This window comes from Lucilia sericata, unplaced genomic scaffold, assembly GCF_015586225.1.
Source record: "Lucilia sericata isolate MDLA Ls3-8-SP2 unplaced genomic scaffold, ASM1558622v1 Contig000508F_arrow, whole genome shotgun sequence".
Taxonomy (NCBI): domain Eukaryota; kingdom Metazoa; phylum Arthropoda; class Insecta; order Diptera; family Calliphoridae; genus Lucilia; species Lucilia sericata.
In genome coordinates, this window is record NW_023994522.1 from 247,773 (window position 1) to 267,500 (window position 19,728).

General features: G+C 34.5%; 1 protein-coding gene across 1 annotated transcript in view; it reads left to right on the forward strand.

Moving 5' to 3' along the window:
- The first annotated feature begins 12,075 nt into the window (after window positions 1-12,075).
- LOC119605681 (cysteine sulfinic acid decarboxylase) overlaps window positions 12,076-19,728 on the forward strand; it is a 9,458-nt gene continuing 1,805 nt past the window's right edge. The window contains exons 1-3 of the mRNA XM_037958939.1: window positions 12,076-12,565; window positions 18,335-18,522; window positions 18,587-18,712. Coding sequence (XP_037814867.1) covers window positions 12,344-12,565; window positions 18,335-18,522; window positions 18,587-18,712 — 536 coding nt within the window. The 5' untranslated portion in view covers window positions 12,076-12,343. The remainder of the gene's footprint in view (window positions 12,566-18,334; window positions 18,523-18,586; window positions 18,713-19,728) is intronic.

The window sequence follows — 19,728 nt, forward strand, 5'->3', positions numbered from 1 at the left end:
ATCAAACCAGCACTCGCTATGGTGATGTCGGGCGAGCTAGCGCAGGTACCCATAATCCGCGTGGGGCATCATCATTCAGGGTGCAGAAGGTGGACTCGTCAATCTGTTCCGCCAGCAACGCACCTCTCTGGTCTTCCCCTAAAGAAGAGTGCCAGAGCTGATGGTGGGCGTTGAAGTCCCCTAGGACAAGACGCATATCGCCGTCTAACAAAGTCCTGATGTCGGGACGGCAGCCTGCTGGACAGCTGGCTACTGGCGAAATATAGACATTATAGAGCTCTAAGTCAGTTTCTCCCGATCTAACTGCAATACCTTGAACTTCAAGATTTTGGTCTCTGGAGTTAAAATCGGAGAATGTTGTATCCGTTACAACTTTGCAAGCTTGAATTGTTCGTCAGTTTAGCCTCCTGGACCGCAGCGACCACGATGTTGTTGTGCTGCATATGTCGGGTTATCTCTGAAATTTTGTTTTGGAGGCCATTGTAGTTGAACTGCAATATGGATATCATCCCAGGTCTCCGGAGTGCAATCGAGGGTGTTAGCGGCGACGGTAATTGTTGTTGCTGCTGCTGTTGTATTTGCTGCTGTTGTTGTGATTGCGAGGGAGAGGGCGGAGGGGTAGCGTAGGAGATGACGATGTTGTTGTCGACGACGCTGATGAATCTCTCCGTTGTTGTAAGCAGCATGGGGCGACGATATTTTCCGACCACTCTCGATGATCATTAAGACCGGAGCAGTTCCTGAGATGACACCAGCCCAAACAAGAGTTGCACCTTAATTGGATAGACATATGGTGCAGTCGGTTCTATCAAACTGTACAGAACCATGGTCCGGGATTTAATTCAATTCCGGCATGGACCAAAAGGATGCGGAGCAGCAATGCCGGAAGATGTTGCTCCGCTGCAGAAAATTGTATTGTTGTTGCTTGGGTTGACAGCCCTTGGCCGAATAATTCGGGTCATTCCGGTACGTAGAACCGGCTGTCGGGGAATGTGTCTGAAGTCCTTTGCCTTAGTGTGAAATAAGTACAAAGGATATAAATGGGTCTTTTGGATATTTGTGGAACGAATAGCTTGATTATTTTTTAAAAATCTTTGCTAAAAGTTGAGTGCCCTGAAATTGTAACTAAGGGCGGCGGTATTAAAAAGCAATATAAATACTTGTACATACTTGATATTTAATATCAATATATATGTAAATATGTTCGTTAAATGCATTTTTAAATTATTTCCTGACAGTCTCACTGATAATTGTATTGCGAGGTTTTAAGGGTTTTTGTTTAATCAATTCTTATCTCTTTTGGTGGTAATTATATTAATCTTACGGACCTATTAGATTAGACCTATGCATGGTGCAAATTTTTAATCTACCAGCTGTTCTGTAGTGCTCTAAGAAGATGTAATCATCCGATGTTCAGAAATTTAGTTTCCTGAACGTAATTAATGCTCTCGATTACAGGAATCTTATTTCCGAGAAAACAGGGTTCAATGTACTCAGAAATTTTCGTCATTCTTGAAAACACTCTAGTTTAAGGACGCATTAAGGTTCACCTCGGAACATCTACACAAGTAATTTATATAATTTTTCTTTAGAAGTATTACGGCATCATAGTCGACATTGTAAGATAACAAACTCAATGCATACACTAAGAGGAGACAATTGTCAGTCAAATCATGATATCTGAAACGGAACAACAGGATCAACGTTGGCTTGAGTGATGCATTCCTATCCTTCAATGATCCATTTAAGTTTGTTTCTCAAACTTTTAAGCCCGCTCAACCACACCACGAGGTTATTCTGTTGATTCGGTAATAGCATGTAGAGTCATATCACACTACAAGGATTTCTTTTTTATGCCAAGATGGCATGACAAAGGATGCAGGAATTTTCAGAGTCAAACAAACCTAATAATTGCCCAGACAGGAAACGATAAACTTCAACCACAGCCGCACAGCATATCAGCAATGATTTTGCTGAGATGACAACAGCACCGATAACTTCCCCGAAGTTGAAAGAGAATACTAGATCAGTACTAACAATCCCTCGAGGATTTGCGGCAAGCAAGATATTTCACAATTTCACATCAGTTCCGTTCTGTAAATAGATAGTGTAAACCAGACAATTCCTTAACACATGCTGGGGCTATTAATCGATGTTACCCAGAGTAAAGGTGGACTATGGACTAGACTATAGACTAGACTATAGACTAGACTATAGACTAGACTATAGACTAGACTATAGACTAGACTATAGATTAGACTATATACTAGACTATAGACTAGATTATAGACTAGACTATAGACTAGACTATAGACTAGACTATAGACTAGACTATAGACTAGACTATAGACTAGACTATAGACTAGACTATAGACTAGACTATAGACTAGACTATAGACTAGACTATAGACTAGACTATAGACTAGACTATAGACTAGACTATAGACTAGACTATAGACTAGACTATAGACTAGACTATAGACTAGACTATAGACTAGACTATAGACTAGACTATAGACTAGACTATAGACTAGACTATAGACTACACTATAGACTAGACTATAGACTAGACTATAGACTACACTATAGACTACACTATAGACTAGACTATAGACTAGACTATAGACTAGACTATAGACTAGACTATAGACTAGACTATAGACTAGACTATAGACTAGACTATAGACTAGACTATAGACTAGACTATAGACTAGACTATAGACTAGACTATAGACTCTATAGACTAGACTATAGACTAGACTATAGACTAGACTATAGACTAGACTATAGACTAGACTATAGACTAGACTATAGACTAGACTATAGACTAGACTATAGACTAGACTATAGACTAGACTATAGACTAGACTATAGACTAGACTATAGACTAGACTATAGACTAGACTATAGACTAGACTATAGACTAGACTATAGACTAGACTATAGACTAGACTATAGACTAGACTATAGACTAGACTATAGACTAGACTATAGACTAGACTATAGACTAGACTATAGACTAGACTATAGACTAGACTATAGACTAGACTATAGACTAGACTATAGACTAGACTATAGACTAGACTATAGACTAGACTATAGACTAGACTATAGACTAGACTATAGACTAGACTATAGACTAGACTATAGACTAGACTATAGACTAGACTATAGACTAGACTATAGACTAGACTATAGACTAGACTATAGACTATAGACTAGACTATAGACTAGACTATAGACTAGACTATAGACTAGACTATAGACTAGACTATAGACTAGACTATAGACTAGACTATAGACTAGACTATAGACTAGACTATAGACTAGACTATAGACTAGACTATAGACTAGACTATAGACTAGACTATAGACTAGACTATAGACTAGACTATAGACTAGACTATAGACTAGACTATAGACTAGACTATAGACTAGACTATAGACTAGACTATAGACTAGACTATAGACTAGACTATAGACTAGACTATAGACTAGACTATAGACTAGACTATAGACTAGACTATAGACTAGACTATAGACTAGACTATAGACTAGACTATAGACTAGACTATAGACTAGACTATAGACTAGACTATAGACTAGACTATAGACTAGACTATAGACTAGACTATAGACTAGACTATAGACTAGACTATAGACTAGACTATAGACTAGACTATAGGACTAGGACGAGAGACAGATAGAGACTATACATAGACTAGACTATAGACTAGACTATAGACTAGACTATAGACTAGACTATAGACTAGACTAGACTATAGACTAGACTATAGACTAGACTATAGACTAGACTATAGACTAATATAGACTAGACTATAGACTAGACTATAGACTAGACGATAGACTAGACTATAGACTAGACTATAGACTAGACTATAGACTAGACTATAGACTAGACTATAGACTAGACTATAGACTAGACGATAGACTAGACTATAGACTAGACTATAGACTAGACTATAGACTATGACTATAGACTAGACTATAGACTAGACTATAGACTAGACTATAGACTAGACTATAGACTAGACTATAGACTAGACTATACATCAGACTAGTCTATAGACTATGGACTAGTGGTCTATTAACTGTTGTGTGGACTAGTTATCAAAAGTTTATGAGTACTTATATTACTGCTGTATTTACTGATACAAAAAAGAACTGAGAAAGTACTAAAGTACTGAATCTCCATGCCTGAGCAACATAATAATAAGTTATTATGAATGAATGTTATTATTTATAACAGTTCATTCTCGCCATGATGATTTCTAACAGCATAACCTGAATGGTTTGATACTCTTAAGCATTCACATCTCGTCAAGACGACTTCTCGAAAAGTAGTCCTTGTGTCAGCCTGTGTTAATTTTTATAAAAAAACAAATTCTTTTGTTTTTGTACAAAAAAAGTTTGTTGTCCTTGGATTCTTAATCTTAAAAACAATTTTAAATTCAAAGTACTTAAAATAAAATACGGATTAAAAATAACATTTCAAACACGTGCCTTTAAAAAAAAAATTCGGCAAAACGTCACAAAGTCTATTCGTTTTTGACTGTGTTGCTATCGGATTGGATGCTTGTTCAAATATTAAAATTTACTGTATTATTTAATATGATCGGTTCAGTGACAGCATTATACAATGGATGTCTTATGCCAAATATAAAATTCAATTTAAATCTTCTTCGAGGTATATGATCTATTAAATGCGTTTCCAAATTATCATGTAAAACCGGCATAAACTGGATTTACAAATATTTACAGATATTTGTCGAATCATTTTATATTCAGTCGTTTAAACAAATTCATAATTTATGTGAATTACATACTAACAGATAAGGAACTGATAAGTTCCAAAGTCGTTAGATTATTTTGTCAGTTATTTATCTTGTCAAAGATTTTGATATGATTTCTATAAATCTATCTTATAATATTTTGCTGTGGAAACTCTACTAAAAACAGTCGAAAAATTGTTTTAAATTTAAATATAAATTAATTACCTACTTAGATTTTTAAATAATTGTCTTAGGTCGAAATAAACATTAATTACCTACTTAGATTTTATTACCTACTTAGATTTTTTATAATTATTTTCCCGTTTTAAAGTCGGGTCAACCTAGTCTGATCTTTTGTGTGAATCAATTTGTTGTTTCTTGATTATTATAATACAGAAGGCGATAAGTTCATTTAATTAATAATTGAAATTATCAGCATATGTATTTGCTTGAGTGAAACAAATGCAAATATTCCGAATCTACAAACAACCTGACATACAGATGATATACAGTTTAAGTACATTCGCTTAATAACTGACGGATGGCACACATTTATTTATAAAGATTAATAATTTATTAATCGTACTTATGTTGAAACAGAAGATCATTAGCCAGAACAGAAGAATATCATGTGTACACTGGCACTATATTCGTATACTATAGTCTGAAAATTATTAATATTGCAATTAAAAATTCTTATCATCGACTGACTTTTGAAAAAAGTAGAAAAAAAAAACTTTTTTTTTTATGATGGGTTCTTACTGCTATCTAACAGACAACTGACTAACCGTCCGACGATATTTTCATATTAATGAGCCGAACGAGAGTTTGAGTTAAAACCGGAGAATCGGAGAACACAAAAAGAATTGTCTATGTCTTTGGTAATGAGTAAATTGTTTTTTTGAAAAGTTCTGCCAAATATTTTAACGAATTGCCTTTTACGATTCAATGAATTTTAAGGTGAAACGAATGAAGTGGTATATTTACAGTCGGGTATTGATTATACGACTTATTGCTTGGTGCTTCATTCTTCTTAAGGTTAAAAATTACCTTCTATAGCACTAAGTGCAAATTCTAGCTTATGCCTTAATAATCTGGAGGACTGCTTTGGACAAAAAGTGTAATATCAAACTACTACAGGGAGTTCAGCGTACATGTGCTTGGATATAAGTGGTGCCATGTGTACTAATTCAACCAAGGCTCTGGAAACGTTGCTAGATATTCCACCCATTGAAACATATTTAAAATATGAGGCGCCGCTTATAGCCAAACAGCTCTTTACTTTAGACGAACTGGCCAAAAGCGGTTATAGGACACGTCATCAATGTATACTGGCCACATTGGAAGGTTATACATAATCATCGGACGTGCCTGATCGCATACTAGACACAGAATATGTCGTAAACTTTGAAACGCTGATCCCAGATAGAATGTCTTGATCAAGCGGAAAACTAGAGCAAATAAAAGTAGGAATCCGTTGTTACACGGATGGCTCTAAATTGGGGGATAAAGTGGGCCTGGGGTTCTATATTGAAGATCCAGAAACAGAAATATACCACTGTTTACATAATCATAACACAAGCATCCAGGCAGAAGTCCGAGCAATAACGGAATGTGTAAAGTGGGTTAGAATAAATATGGCACCCACAGCCCTTAAAATATTTACCGACAGCCAGAAGGCAATTAGGGCGATATCAGATGATAAAGATAAAGGCATGGGGTTCTATATTGAAGACCCACAAATAAAAATTTACTACTATTTACCTAATCACAATATTAACTTTCAGTCAGAAGTCCGAGTAATAACGGAATAGCGACAGCCAGAAGGAATTTAGTGATAAAGTTAAATCTAAGACCGTATTGGATTGTAAGAAAGCTTTAACTGAATACTCTCCCAGAGGTAAGGTTTGCATCATATGGGTGCCAGGCCACTCGGGAGTAGTCGGCAACGAAAGGGCGAATTTAATAGCTTTAAAGGGAAGGGAGCTCGAAGTAGTTAACCTGATGAACGCAAAACCATTCGACGCAACAAAAGCTGAATTAAAAATATGGGTGAGAGAAACCCATAAGGCTTCTTGGGGTGACTCTGATGAGAACAAGACGAAAATTCTACTCAAAATGAGCAAGTTTGAAGTTAGTATGATAGTACGAATTCTGAGTGGACACACACGTGCGGATTTAGACGAATGTAGAGCATGTAGAGAGGACAGTGAAACTCTGGAGCACTTTCTTTGCCACTGTCAAGCATTCGTCGAAGTTAGATCTAAGTATCTTGGAAGTGACTGACTAACACTGATTATAAAATTCTTAGGAATTACGTCCAGAAAACTGAGTTTCTGAACATTGAAAGATAATATAGGCCCGATAGTGGACTAGGCGTATTTCTTCGGATTTGATGTACTATACATCCACCTATCAACCTAATCTAAACCTCTTCACTTGGGTCCGATGGACCATCTGTCCTCTCCCAGTTTTATTTTCACTCAAGCTGAGGGAGGGCAGATTGTCCACCACCTGGGAATATTACATTCCCCCCTGACCAAAAAACTGGAAAAAAAACAAACATGGAAAATAAAAATAAAAAGATAAAAGTTACGGTGCAGGGCCCAAATAACCCAGTACCGGCGACACGTGTTGATCTATTCTCGAGTCACGTGTCGTCGTCATCCTGCAATCGTGAGCAAAATACTATTACGGGGGTGGGTACCATGGCAAAAACATATGGAGAAAGAGGTGAGTGATAGCATAGCTAAACTACCTATTACGAAGAAAAGACTTTCAGGAGCACAGAGGAGGAAGTTGAAGAAGATGCTTCAGGAAATCATAGTTAGTCAATCCCACGACACTCCAAAGGAAAAATCGGACTCTCTAACAAGATCTGAGGCAAAGAGGATCAGGTCTTCTAATACACAGTCGAAGCCAAGCTATACTTCACTCCATGGAACCTCAAGTCAAAATCCTGCGAGTAAGGGTGACAACGACAGCTAGATATTCCGAAGACAAACACGTCGGCGAAATCAACCTCGAAGGTAAGGGTATCTCAAAAGAAACCCCGAAAAGCGAGGAAAGAGAGGCTAGACAGTGGAAAAGGAAAAGAGACGCCATCTTACGACAAAATTGCCAGAAGAAGACACCGGGACAATCTCTGCTATGCAGTTTACGATGCCGGAAATCTGACAGGTAAAATTCCAATAGACCAACAGAGTAAGGTAGAAGATCTCGTGAACAATAAGATAGTGGACCATGCAATCGCTTCAAAGGGCAAACAAATAATAGCATGGGCGTGATGTTGATGAGGTTGGCATCTCACCAATGTGTTACCACCCTAAAGAACTTGGTGGAAAGTATCCCTCCTCCCTGGGACGGCGCTAAGCTGGGACTTGCGAAGAAGAGCGAGCTTCCGGTGCTATTAAAGTCCACTGTCTGGCTAATGAACGTATACTGGAAATTCTTGGAGGTCAAAATTCTGAGCTGGCAGTGGAAGATGTCTTTTATAGATATCGACAAGAACTCCATGGCTAGTCTTGCCAAATATTCATATTCAAAATTGGGAAGGTGCTGATTGGAAGGGCTATAACAACAAGCCTCGAAAAGGACACTAAAAAACCTTTAAAAATTGCTTTAAAAAATTGGGAAGGTGTCGATTAAAAAGACTGCTATTTCTAGCCAGTTAAGGACACCGCAGTGCCCTCAATAGTACTTACTTTTAATAACCACTTCAGGCTACCTGGAGGAGTCAACTCCAAAGAGGGAGGAGGTGAAAACCAATTCGCTGGAAGACAGTTTAATGGATGACTATGATTGAGGTAATCCAAATAAACCTTTAAAGGGGCGAGACGGCTACTAACTCTATGATGGCTAAAATTAACACAGGTAAGATACATATGTATAGCATTAATACAGGAACCTTGGTCAATTTGCAATAAGGTTTCTGGATTAAATCACGTAAATTTCCAACTTTTCTACGCTGGTACAGGGTCTGGCCCGAGAACATGTATCTTATGTCACAAGAACTTATGCTTTATCCTCTCAACAGGATTATCTGTGAAGGACATCTGATGCGTATCACACTCCCCACTATAGTGATGCAGGGTTTAAAATAATCTGGTATTTTCTAGAGATAATTTTGCAATCAAAACAACAGGTGCTGATGACACCTGTTGCGGGGCATTTCAAAATATTATTTTATTTTCTACAAAAATAATTTTATTTTGAGAGGTGTGTCAAAATAGGATCAAAATATATATTTCACAATCAAATTTTTATATCGTATGCTTTTCAAACATTGTTATTTTTGGCCACAAAAACAAATGATGAAATTATGATGATGAAATTATTTAAAATATTATTTTTTTAAACAATATTTTAAGACTTGTCAAACAAGTTGTTTGTTGGGCTTATCAAATATATAGTGCACGTGAGGAAATTATTACCAAAAATTATTTGTCTGAATTAGGTTTTCTACGGGAACATATTTTTTCGGGAATAAGTTTTTTCTAAGTCCCGGAAATAGACTGGTTGATTGATAGACTGATCTGGTCTAGCCTGATCGCTAAACATGACGAATAACTGGTTCATAGACTGATCTGTAAACTGACCTATAGAGTTATTAATAAACTGGCCTATACATTATTTGTTGAATGGTCTATAGTTGAATCTATAGACTGATCCATAGACAGATCTGTAGACTGGTCTATAGACTGATCTATTGGCTGGTTTATATACTGATCTATAGACTGGTCCATAAACTGGTCTATAGCCTGGACTATAGACGTGTCAAAAGATTGGCATATGGACTGTCCTATAAACTAATCTATAGATTGGTCTATAGATCTATAGTCTGGACTATATACTTATCTGGTCTAGACTGGGCGCTAATCTTGTTTAACAACTGGTCCATCAACTGATCTTTATACTGACCTCCATCAACTGATCTTTATACTGACCTATATATTGATTTATAAACTGACCTGATCCATAGAATGATCTGCTGAATGGTCTATGGTCTAATCTATAGACTGATTCATAGATAGATATGTAGACTGGTCTATAAACCGATCTGTAGACTGATCTATAGGCTGGTTTATACACTGATCTATACACTGGTCCATAAACTGATCTATAACCTGGACTATTGGCATATTGACTAGTTATGGATCTATAGGCTGAACTGTAGCCTGGATTATATACTTACCTAAAAACTGTACTATATACTGACTATAGACTGGTCTATAGCCTGGACTATAGACGTGTCAAAAGATTGGCATATGGACTGGCCTATAAACTTATCTATAGATTGGTCTATAGATCTATAGTCTGGACTATATACTTATCTGGTCTAGACTGGGCGCTAATCTTGTTTAATAACTGGTCCATAAACTGATCTTTATACTGACCTATATATTGATTTATAAACTGACCTATATACTGATCCATAGAATGATCTGCTGAATGGTCTATGGTCTAATCTATAGACTGATTCATAGATATGTAGACTGGTCTATAAACCGATCTGTAGACTGATCTATAGGCTGGTTTATACACTGGTCCATAAACTGATCTATAGCCTGGACTATTGGCATATTGACTAGTTATGGATCTATAGGCTGAACTGTAGCCTGGATTATATACTTACCTAAAAACTGTACTATATACTGACTATAAACTGGTCCACAAACTGCTCTATAGCCTGGACTATAGACGTGTCAAAAGATTGGCATATGGACTGGCCTATAAACTGATCTATAGATTGGTCTATAGATCTATAGTCTGGACTATATACTTATCTGGTCTAGACTGGGCGCTAATCTTGTTTAATAACTGGTTCATAAACTGATCTTTATACTGACCTATATATTGATTTATAAACTGACCTATATACTGATTCATAGAATGATCTGCTGAATGGTCTATGGTCTAATCTACAGACTGATTCATAGATAGATATGTAGACTGGTCTATAAACCGATCTATAGGCTGGTTTATACACTGATCTATACACTGGTCCATAAACTGATCTATAGCCTGGACTATTGGCATATTGACTAGTTATGGATCTATAGGCTGAACTGTAGCCTGGACTATATACTTACCTAAAAACTGTACTATATACTGATCAATAAACTAGTATATAGATTGATCTATAAACTCATCCTTAGACTGGTCTGTAAGAAATCTGTTTTACCAGCTATTCCCCTTCATTAGTTTTAATATAAAGATTGAACTATGATTATATATTGTTCCTTCTTTGAGATACGTATCTTAATCTAAAGTTTCTATATGGCGATATTTCGAAAAAAAAAGTGTGTAATCGTCAAATTCTGACATCAGATTCGGATCCAGTGCAGCTCAATCCTTTGGAAAAGTATATTCAGGGCTCTGGGTTAAAAATTCCCTGAACGGTATTATCGTTATTCCACTGTATGCCGACAAATATTTTAGATTGGTAACTCGGTTCGTCAATTAGTTTTTTTTTTTTTTTAATCTATAGACTGATTCATAGACAGATATGTATACTGGTCTATAAACCGATCTGTAGACTGATCTATAGGCTGGTCCATAAACTGATCTATAGCCTGGGCTATAGATGTGTCTAAAAAATGGCATATTGACTAGTTATAGATCTATAGGCTGAACTGTAGTCTGGACTATATACTTATCTGAAAACTGTACTATATACTGATCAATAAACTAGTCTATAGATTGATCTATAAACTCATTCTCAGACTGGTCTGTAAGAAACCTGTTTTACCAGCTTTTCCCCTTCATTAGTTCCAATATAAAGATTTAACTATATTGTTCCTTCTTTGAGATACGTATCTTAATCTAAAGTTTCTATATGGCGATATTTCGAAAAAATTGTCAAATTCTGACATCAGATTCGGATCCAGTGCAGCTCAATCTTTTAGAAAAGTATATTCAGGACTCTGGGCTAAAAATTCCCTGAACGGTATTATCGTTATTCCACTGTATGCCGACAAATATTTTAGATTGGTAACTCGGTTCGTCAATTTGTTTTTTTTTTTCAAAGAACTCAAATGAAAGTAAAAATATATTAAACAGATCGTAAGTATACGATTATAAACATACCTCTACATGCTCATTAATAATCAAATAAAAAGTACGCCGAATGAATTTTTATATAAATGGTATTGTTGTATTTCAATGCAATTGAATTTGATTGGTAAATACAAGTAGAAAATAATCATTTCAACAATTATTGCCAACAACATAACGAGAGGAGACCCTTTTTTTTATTAAAATAAATCGTATAAATAAATAAGAATTTAAACAAATAACAACTGAAACACGGGTAGATAGTGAGTGAAAAGAATTTTCAAAACACACAACAAACGTAGAGCTCAAGTTAAACGGTTGTTAAAAGTATATTTTTATAATTTAGTTTTATTAAAAAAAAAGAAATTATTTTTGTGAACAAACTAATGTATACAATTGAAATAGCAAAGTAAATGTAAGAAAACTTGAACAAGTGTTTAAACGTTATAAACTAATTATTAGAAAGAAAAGTGTAATAAAAAAAATCATTAGAAATGAGTGGTGGCAATCAAATTAACACCTCAAAGTGTGGCAACACTTTGTGTTCCTCGTACGTTACACCCAAAGAAATTGAAGAAATTCGTCTTAATTTAGATGATGATTGGAAAGTTTTACGTTCAATTTATGATTTGTTAATAGATGAGAAAGCATTTTGCTGCAATAAAACTGAATGGAATGAGAAAATTGTGCAGTTTGTCCAGCCTGCCGATTTGAAGGTAAGTTTTCGTTGCTAGCTGTCTGTTAAATGTATTTTTGTTTAGATTTTTTTTTCGTTTTTTTCGTGTAACCATGACATGTTGTATTATGTTTGGTTTTTCTTTTCATTAGACAAGATTTTCTTTTAGCTTAATTTGCTTTCCATTTTTTCTATATAAAAAAAGATTTCTTGCACTTTTGGGTTGTAATGCAATGTCTGGAAAGCAGTTTCAGCTTAAAGGGATTTTTGTGGCTGCTGTTGTGTTTTTAGCAAAAAAAAAGTACTAAAACATTTCAGAGTTGTATTTTAGCGTTATTTTGAAGTTAATTTTGACGTTTATAGTTTGTTGTTTAGCAATTATTTTAATTTAAATAAACTTCTTAACTCAAATATTATATTAACTATTATTTTAACATCTAATAAACAAAGGTGTGCTTCTAACTTGTTCGAAAACTTGTTTATAATTATGAATAAATTATTAAAAAAACGTGTGTATATAACGGCACACAAAAAAATAATTGTCTTCATAAAATTAGTTGTTCACACCACAAAAATTTAAATAAAATATTAAACAAAACTATCAAAGTGCAACGGCAAATATGCATATCCGTTACAATAATTTGAATGAAATGAACATGGATGTTAGGTTAGGTTAAACCGGTTGCATCATTGTATACTTGGCTCCTACAAGTCACTATTTGATACCTGAAAAGATATTAAGAGAAAAGAGGATAGAAGACGATAGTGAGCATGAGCGGAAATTTGAATTTGCTAAGTATATGTATGTGCGAGTAAGAAGCAAGGCGTATAGATTATAAGGTGCAGTCACTAGTGGCTATTTCCGGGTCAATTACAGTGCCTGTTATAGGCGATGAGCAGGTGCAGCCTAATGTCAGTGATGGTCAATTGACAACTTCTAGGGAGTGCATAAAATCTCGTTCTAATCCCAAATTCTTGAATCACATTTATTCGGTTCCCACCTTTTCGAAACATCCGTATACGGAGATATATTGGAGATATATTTCTTTCCAAACTCGTGTCATTCGATAATTATAGATTCGATAATTATAGAATTATAGTTTGGAAATATAGTAGTCTATATTATTAGTTTGAACAGAGATTTTGTCTGTGACCAAGTTCATCGGAACCCAGTTCATCAAAGGGAACAGTCCTATGATGTCCCTATTGCTTCTCTTATGAAGGTCGCCGATGATGTCCATCAAACAGTTGCTATGTAGAAAATAATTAGTCTTATAACCCATCTTAGACCCCTTCTTATCCCTGATGATCTTATAATCAAGAAGAGCCTTTATTAAAAGCTCCTTCCTTCCAATGATTCCTTTTGAAAGTGTAAAACCATTTCAGACTGATTTTGACTGATATAAAGGTTCTCATATCGCTATTGAATAGACTCTTCTCTAGAGAGATATACAAACTGATGAATAGAATGATCCATAAACAAATCAATAAAACTGATCTACGGATTAGTCCATTGATTGATCTATAGACTGCTGTATAGATTGGTAGTATACCCAACATATATCGGTCTATAGACTGTTCTATGGGCTGTTTTTTAAACAATTCGTCGAATTCTAATGATACCTTTAGAAAGTGTAAAGCCGTTTCTGACTGATCTGGACTGATAAAAAAAAATAAGTAAATAAACAAATCAATAGACAAATCTAAAGACTGATCTATGGATGAGTCTATTGGTTGATCTACAGACTGCTGATCTATAGTCTATAGATTACTCTATATGCTGGTCTACAGACAGATCTACAAACTGATCTATATAATGATCTATAGACAGATCTATAGAATAGTCTAGACAAAGATCTATAATCTATAGAATAGTCTCTAGACAAATAAATGATCTATAGACTTAACAATGGACTGATTTATGAACTGATAAACAGATTAATCTAAAAACTGATGATACCAGTATACTGGTATTTAGATTGATATACAGATTAGTCTTAGGTTTATCTATAGTCTGGTCTATAGACTGATTTTTAGATTTTTGATCTATGAACTAGTATTTAAGTTGACTTGTCTTAAGACTAATCTATAGACTGTTCTATAAACTGATATACTGATCTATAGACATTTCTATAGACAGACCTATAGAATGATATATTGTTCTATGGACTGATTTATAAACTGATTAGTAGACAGTTTATTAGACTGATTTACAGACAGATAAAAGGGCTAATATATAGTCTGATCAATAGACTTACATATAGACTGGTCTACACAGCGTCAGATAGATTAGTGTATAGACTGGTTTTTAGATTGATTTATAGACTAGTCTTTAGGTTGTTATCTAGTTTATTGTTGATCTACATACTGGTCAATCGATTGACCTATAGATTAGTCTAAATACTGGTCTGGTTTATAAAACGATTTATAGACTGATCTACTGAATGGAATGTATAGAAAGAATAGGATTGCCAACAATAATTGGCGAAACTTTCGGAAAAATTTTCCAGTAGAACTCTTAATTGATCTCAAATATCATTTTAAGGAGAAAAATAAAAAAATAGTTATAAATTGTCCAATTTTCATGGTTACTCACTGCATGTTGACAACATTGTAAATTTTTTTCTGTTCACATTTCATCTATATAAATTTTTTTATAAATTCATCACCCAACAACACAAACAAAAAAACTTGTTGTTAACTTTTAATTTACACGCAGTGTTGTTGTCATGGATTTGCAATTAGAAATGTATGTCAAGTTTAGCTTTAACAGAAAAATGTATTTTCTTTAGCGGGCGTTGTTTTCACTTGAAATGTTTGAATGAACGTCGTCGTCGTCGTTGTTTGTGTCTGTCGTCGAACCGTTCATCTGTCCATCCGTTGCACTCTGTCTGTCTGTCCCTGTTGTGTTTTGTCAACATGTCAGTCAGTGGTGAGTAAGTTGCAAGTGGTCGTTTGGAGTTTGTTGTCGTCTTAAGAAGATATTATACGATGTTAGGCGGTATTGTGTGCGAGATGGTGATATTTGAAATCGGAGGGCGTTGGTTAGATATGTTTAAAGCCGAACCAGATCCCGAAAATTTGATTTTTGATCTAATATTGTTGGGTTCACGTTTAAAATGGAGCAGGTCCCTAGAATTTGATATTTAAACCGATTGACTCTGCGTATGAGTTGCTAAGACTCACTGCGATCATGGATATGCATACATAAATAATGTAGAGTATCCTTTAGTCGACTACATTGGATAAACTACTACTTTTAGACTCTATGCGCTATTCAAAAAATCTGTTTTTTTCTTCATGATTTGTCCATGTTGTGTTATGTTGCGGTTGGTATCTTTGTCATTATCACTGTTACTACAAAATCTCTATCCGTATCTGCAAAACTCACTCGTATGTCCGAAAGTTTATTTGTCTGTCTGTCGGTTTGTTAATTTGCTTGTTTCGTATACAATAACTTTTTGTAAAAATTTCAAACTAAAATCTCATGTTGTGATAACTGTGCATGTGCACTTTTATGATTTAGCGGATTTTATTAAATTGTTTCGAAGTTTTTTTTTTCTTTAATTCACATTATTATTTTATTATCTTTTTTTTTCTAAGCTTTTGAAAAGTGTTGATAGTCATTTAATAAAAAAATAATAGAGGAAAATAAAAAAAAGAAAATTCATTATAGAAATTTTGTCCACAATACAATACATTTAATTATTTGCAGATAATTCATCATATTTGTAACTTTTTGACAAGACTTTCAAAAATATTATGCTAAATTATTAATTAATTTCTGTAAACGAAAAGGAAATTATGGAAAATATTTGAAAGTTTAATATTTGGTACAGATATTTTCAAAATCTCATTTGGCAAAAAAAAATTTAAAACATGAAATTTGAAAAAAAATTAAGTGAAAAACTTAATTTCTGTCGAAAACTGGTCAACATACTGTTCTACAGACTGGTCTATAGACTGACAGATAGTGTTATTTACAGACTGATCTATAGACTGGTCTATAGACTGATTTATAGACTGATCTATAGACTGATTTAAAGACTGATCTATAGATTGATTAATAGATTGATCTATAAACTGGTCGATAGACTGATCTATAGACTGATTTATAGACTGATCTTTAGACTGATCTATAGACTGATCTATAGACTGATCTATAGACTGGTATATAGACTGGTCTATAGACTGATCTATAGACTGGTCTATAGACTGATCTATAGACTGATCTATAGACTGATCTATAGACTGGTCTACGGACTGGTCTATAGACTGGTTTATAGACAGATCTATAGACTGGTCTATAGACTGATCTATAGACTGGTCTATAGACTGGTCTATAGACTGATCTATGGACTGGTCTATAGACTGATCTATAGACTGGTCTATAGACTGATCTATAGACTGGTGTATAGTCTGGTTTATAGACTGGTTTATAGACTGTTCTATAAACTGCTCTATAGACTGATCTATATACTGTTCTATAGAGAGATCTATAGACTGATCTATAGATAGATTTATAGACTGGTCTATAAACTGATCTATAGACTGTTCTATAGAGAGATCTATAGACAGATCTATAGACAGATATATAGACTGATCTATAGATTGGTCTATAGACTGATCTATATACTGGTCTATAGAATGATCTATAGACTGGTCTATATACTGATCTATAGACTGATCTATAGACTGATCTATAGACTGATCTATATAATGGTCTAAAGACTGATCTATATACTGGTCTATAGACTGGTTTATAGACTGATCTATAGACTGATCTATAGACTGATCTATAGACTGATCTATAGACTGATCTATAGACTGATCTATAGACTGATCTATAGACTGATCTATAGACTGATCTATAGACTGGTCTATAGACTGATCTATAGACTGGTCTATAGACTGCTCTATAGACTGGTCTATAGACTGATCTATAGACTGGTCTATAGACTGATTTATAGACTGGTCTATAGACTGGTCTATAGACTGGTCTATAGACTAGTCTATAGACTGATCTATAGACTGGTCTATAGACTGATCTATATACTGGTCTATAGACTGATCTATATACTGGTCTATAGACTGATCTATATAATGGTCTATAGACTGATCTATATACTGGTCTATAGACTGGTTTGTAGACTGATCTATAGACTGGTCTATAGACTGATCTATATACTGGTCTATAGACTGATATATAGACTGATCTATAAACTGCTCTATAGACTGGTGTATAGACTGGTCTATAAACTGCTCTATAGACTGGTGTATAGACTGGTCTATAGACTGACCTGTAGGTTGATTTATAGTTTGATATATAGTCTGGTCTATGCACTGATCTAATAGACTGGTCTTTACCCTTATATATAGACAGGTCTATACATTGGCTGGACTATAGATTGATATATGTATATATAGACTGATATATAAATTGATCTATAGACAGGTCTATAGACCGATCCATAGATCCATAGTTTATGGGCCGATTAATAGACTGATCAATAGACTGGTCTCTAACTTATCCATAGATTGACATATTGACTTACCTATACTGTTCTATACACTTTAGACGGGTCTATAAACTGATCTATAAATTAGTCTTTAAACTGATCTATATAATGATATGTACACTCTATGGATTGGTTCATCGCCTGATCTATAGACTGATCAAAAGTGTGGTTAATAAACTGGAATATAGACTATTGTATAGGCAATCAGATGAAAGTCTCGCTAATCGGAATGAATTTCCGAGCTAATACCCAAGAGTTTGGATACATTTTAAAAAATTTATTTTTTACAGAATCTAATCGATTTTAAAATTGAAGAAAATCAAACTAAATCTATTGAAGATATACAAAAACTATGTCGAGAAGTTATTAAGTACTCGGTAAAAACTAGTCACGGACGTTTTCATAATCAACTTTTTGGACAAATGGATCCTTATGGTTTGGCGGGAAGTTGGATCACCGAAGCTGTCAACACCAGTGCGTAAGTTATTTTAACTAGAATTAAATCTTTTAAAATATTTAAAAACTCTTCCCCCTTTAATCAGGTATACCTTTGAAGTAGCACCCGTCTTTTCTTTAATGGAAACTGAAATTATTCGCAAAGTTTGTGAGTTGTGTGGGTACGGTCAAGGTGATGGCATATTCTCGCCAGGTGGTTCAATATCAAATATGTAAGTAATGAAATTGTTTTTATATTTAACAATTAACATTTTAAATACCCCAAAAATGTGTCCGGGGGCTATACCTGCTATATGTACTTATCATATACATACATATTTAACATGTGTATATGTCCATTGGCATGTCGAAATGACACTTGTCGTTGTTGTTAGCAAAACGAGATTTAATTTGTTTATTGAGAAATCATAAGCTAATTAATAAAATCAATATGGTCTGATACATCTCACATGATAAAGTAAAATTATATAATACGAATTGTACTTGGATTCATATTGTCTTTTGAGATGTTATTGTTTATTTTATTTTTTAAATTATACGACCCTGGCAGTTAATCGATATAGCGTCAGTTCGCTATGTCAAGGAGAATCTACTGTCTGCTATCGTATGTTAAGAGAATCTGAAATTAAGCATCTGATGATGAGGACAATTATGTCTCCAACTTCTCGAGATATTTCCTAAGAAATTATTAGAACCAATGCATTCTTAACTAATGTCCTATGTCATTACTGAATCTATTACGATTACAGACTCGGATTGTTACTCATCTTTTTATAAGCTAATCGCTATAATGGTTTATTCCGAGATGAAAATAATAACTCCTGATCTTACTAATATAAGGCTTAACTGACCGACATCAGCAATCTCTGCTCTTTCCTAAAGACTGATCTATAGATTGATTAATAGACTGATCTATAAACTGGTCGATAGATTGATCCATAGACTGGTCTATAGACTGATCTATAGACTGGTCTATAGACTGATCTATAGACTGATCTTTAGACTGGTCTATAGACTGATCTGTAGACTGATCTATAGACTGATCTATAGACTGGTCTATAGACTGATCTATAGACTGATCTTTAGACTGGTCTATAGACTGATCTATAGACTAATTTATAGACTGATCTTTAGACTGGTATATAGACTGGTCTATAGACTGATCTATAGACTGATCTTTAGACTGGTCTATAGACTGATCTATAGACTGATCTTTAGACTGGTCTAT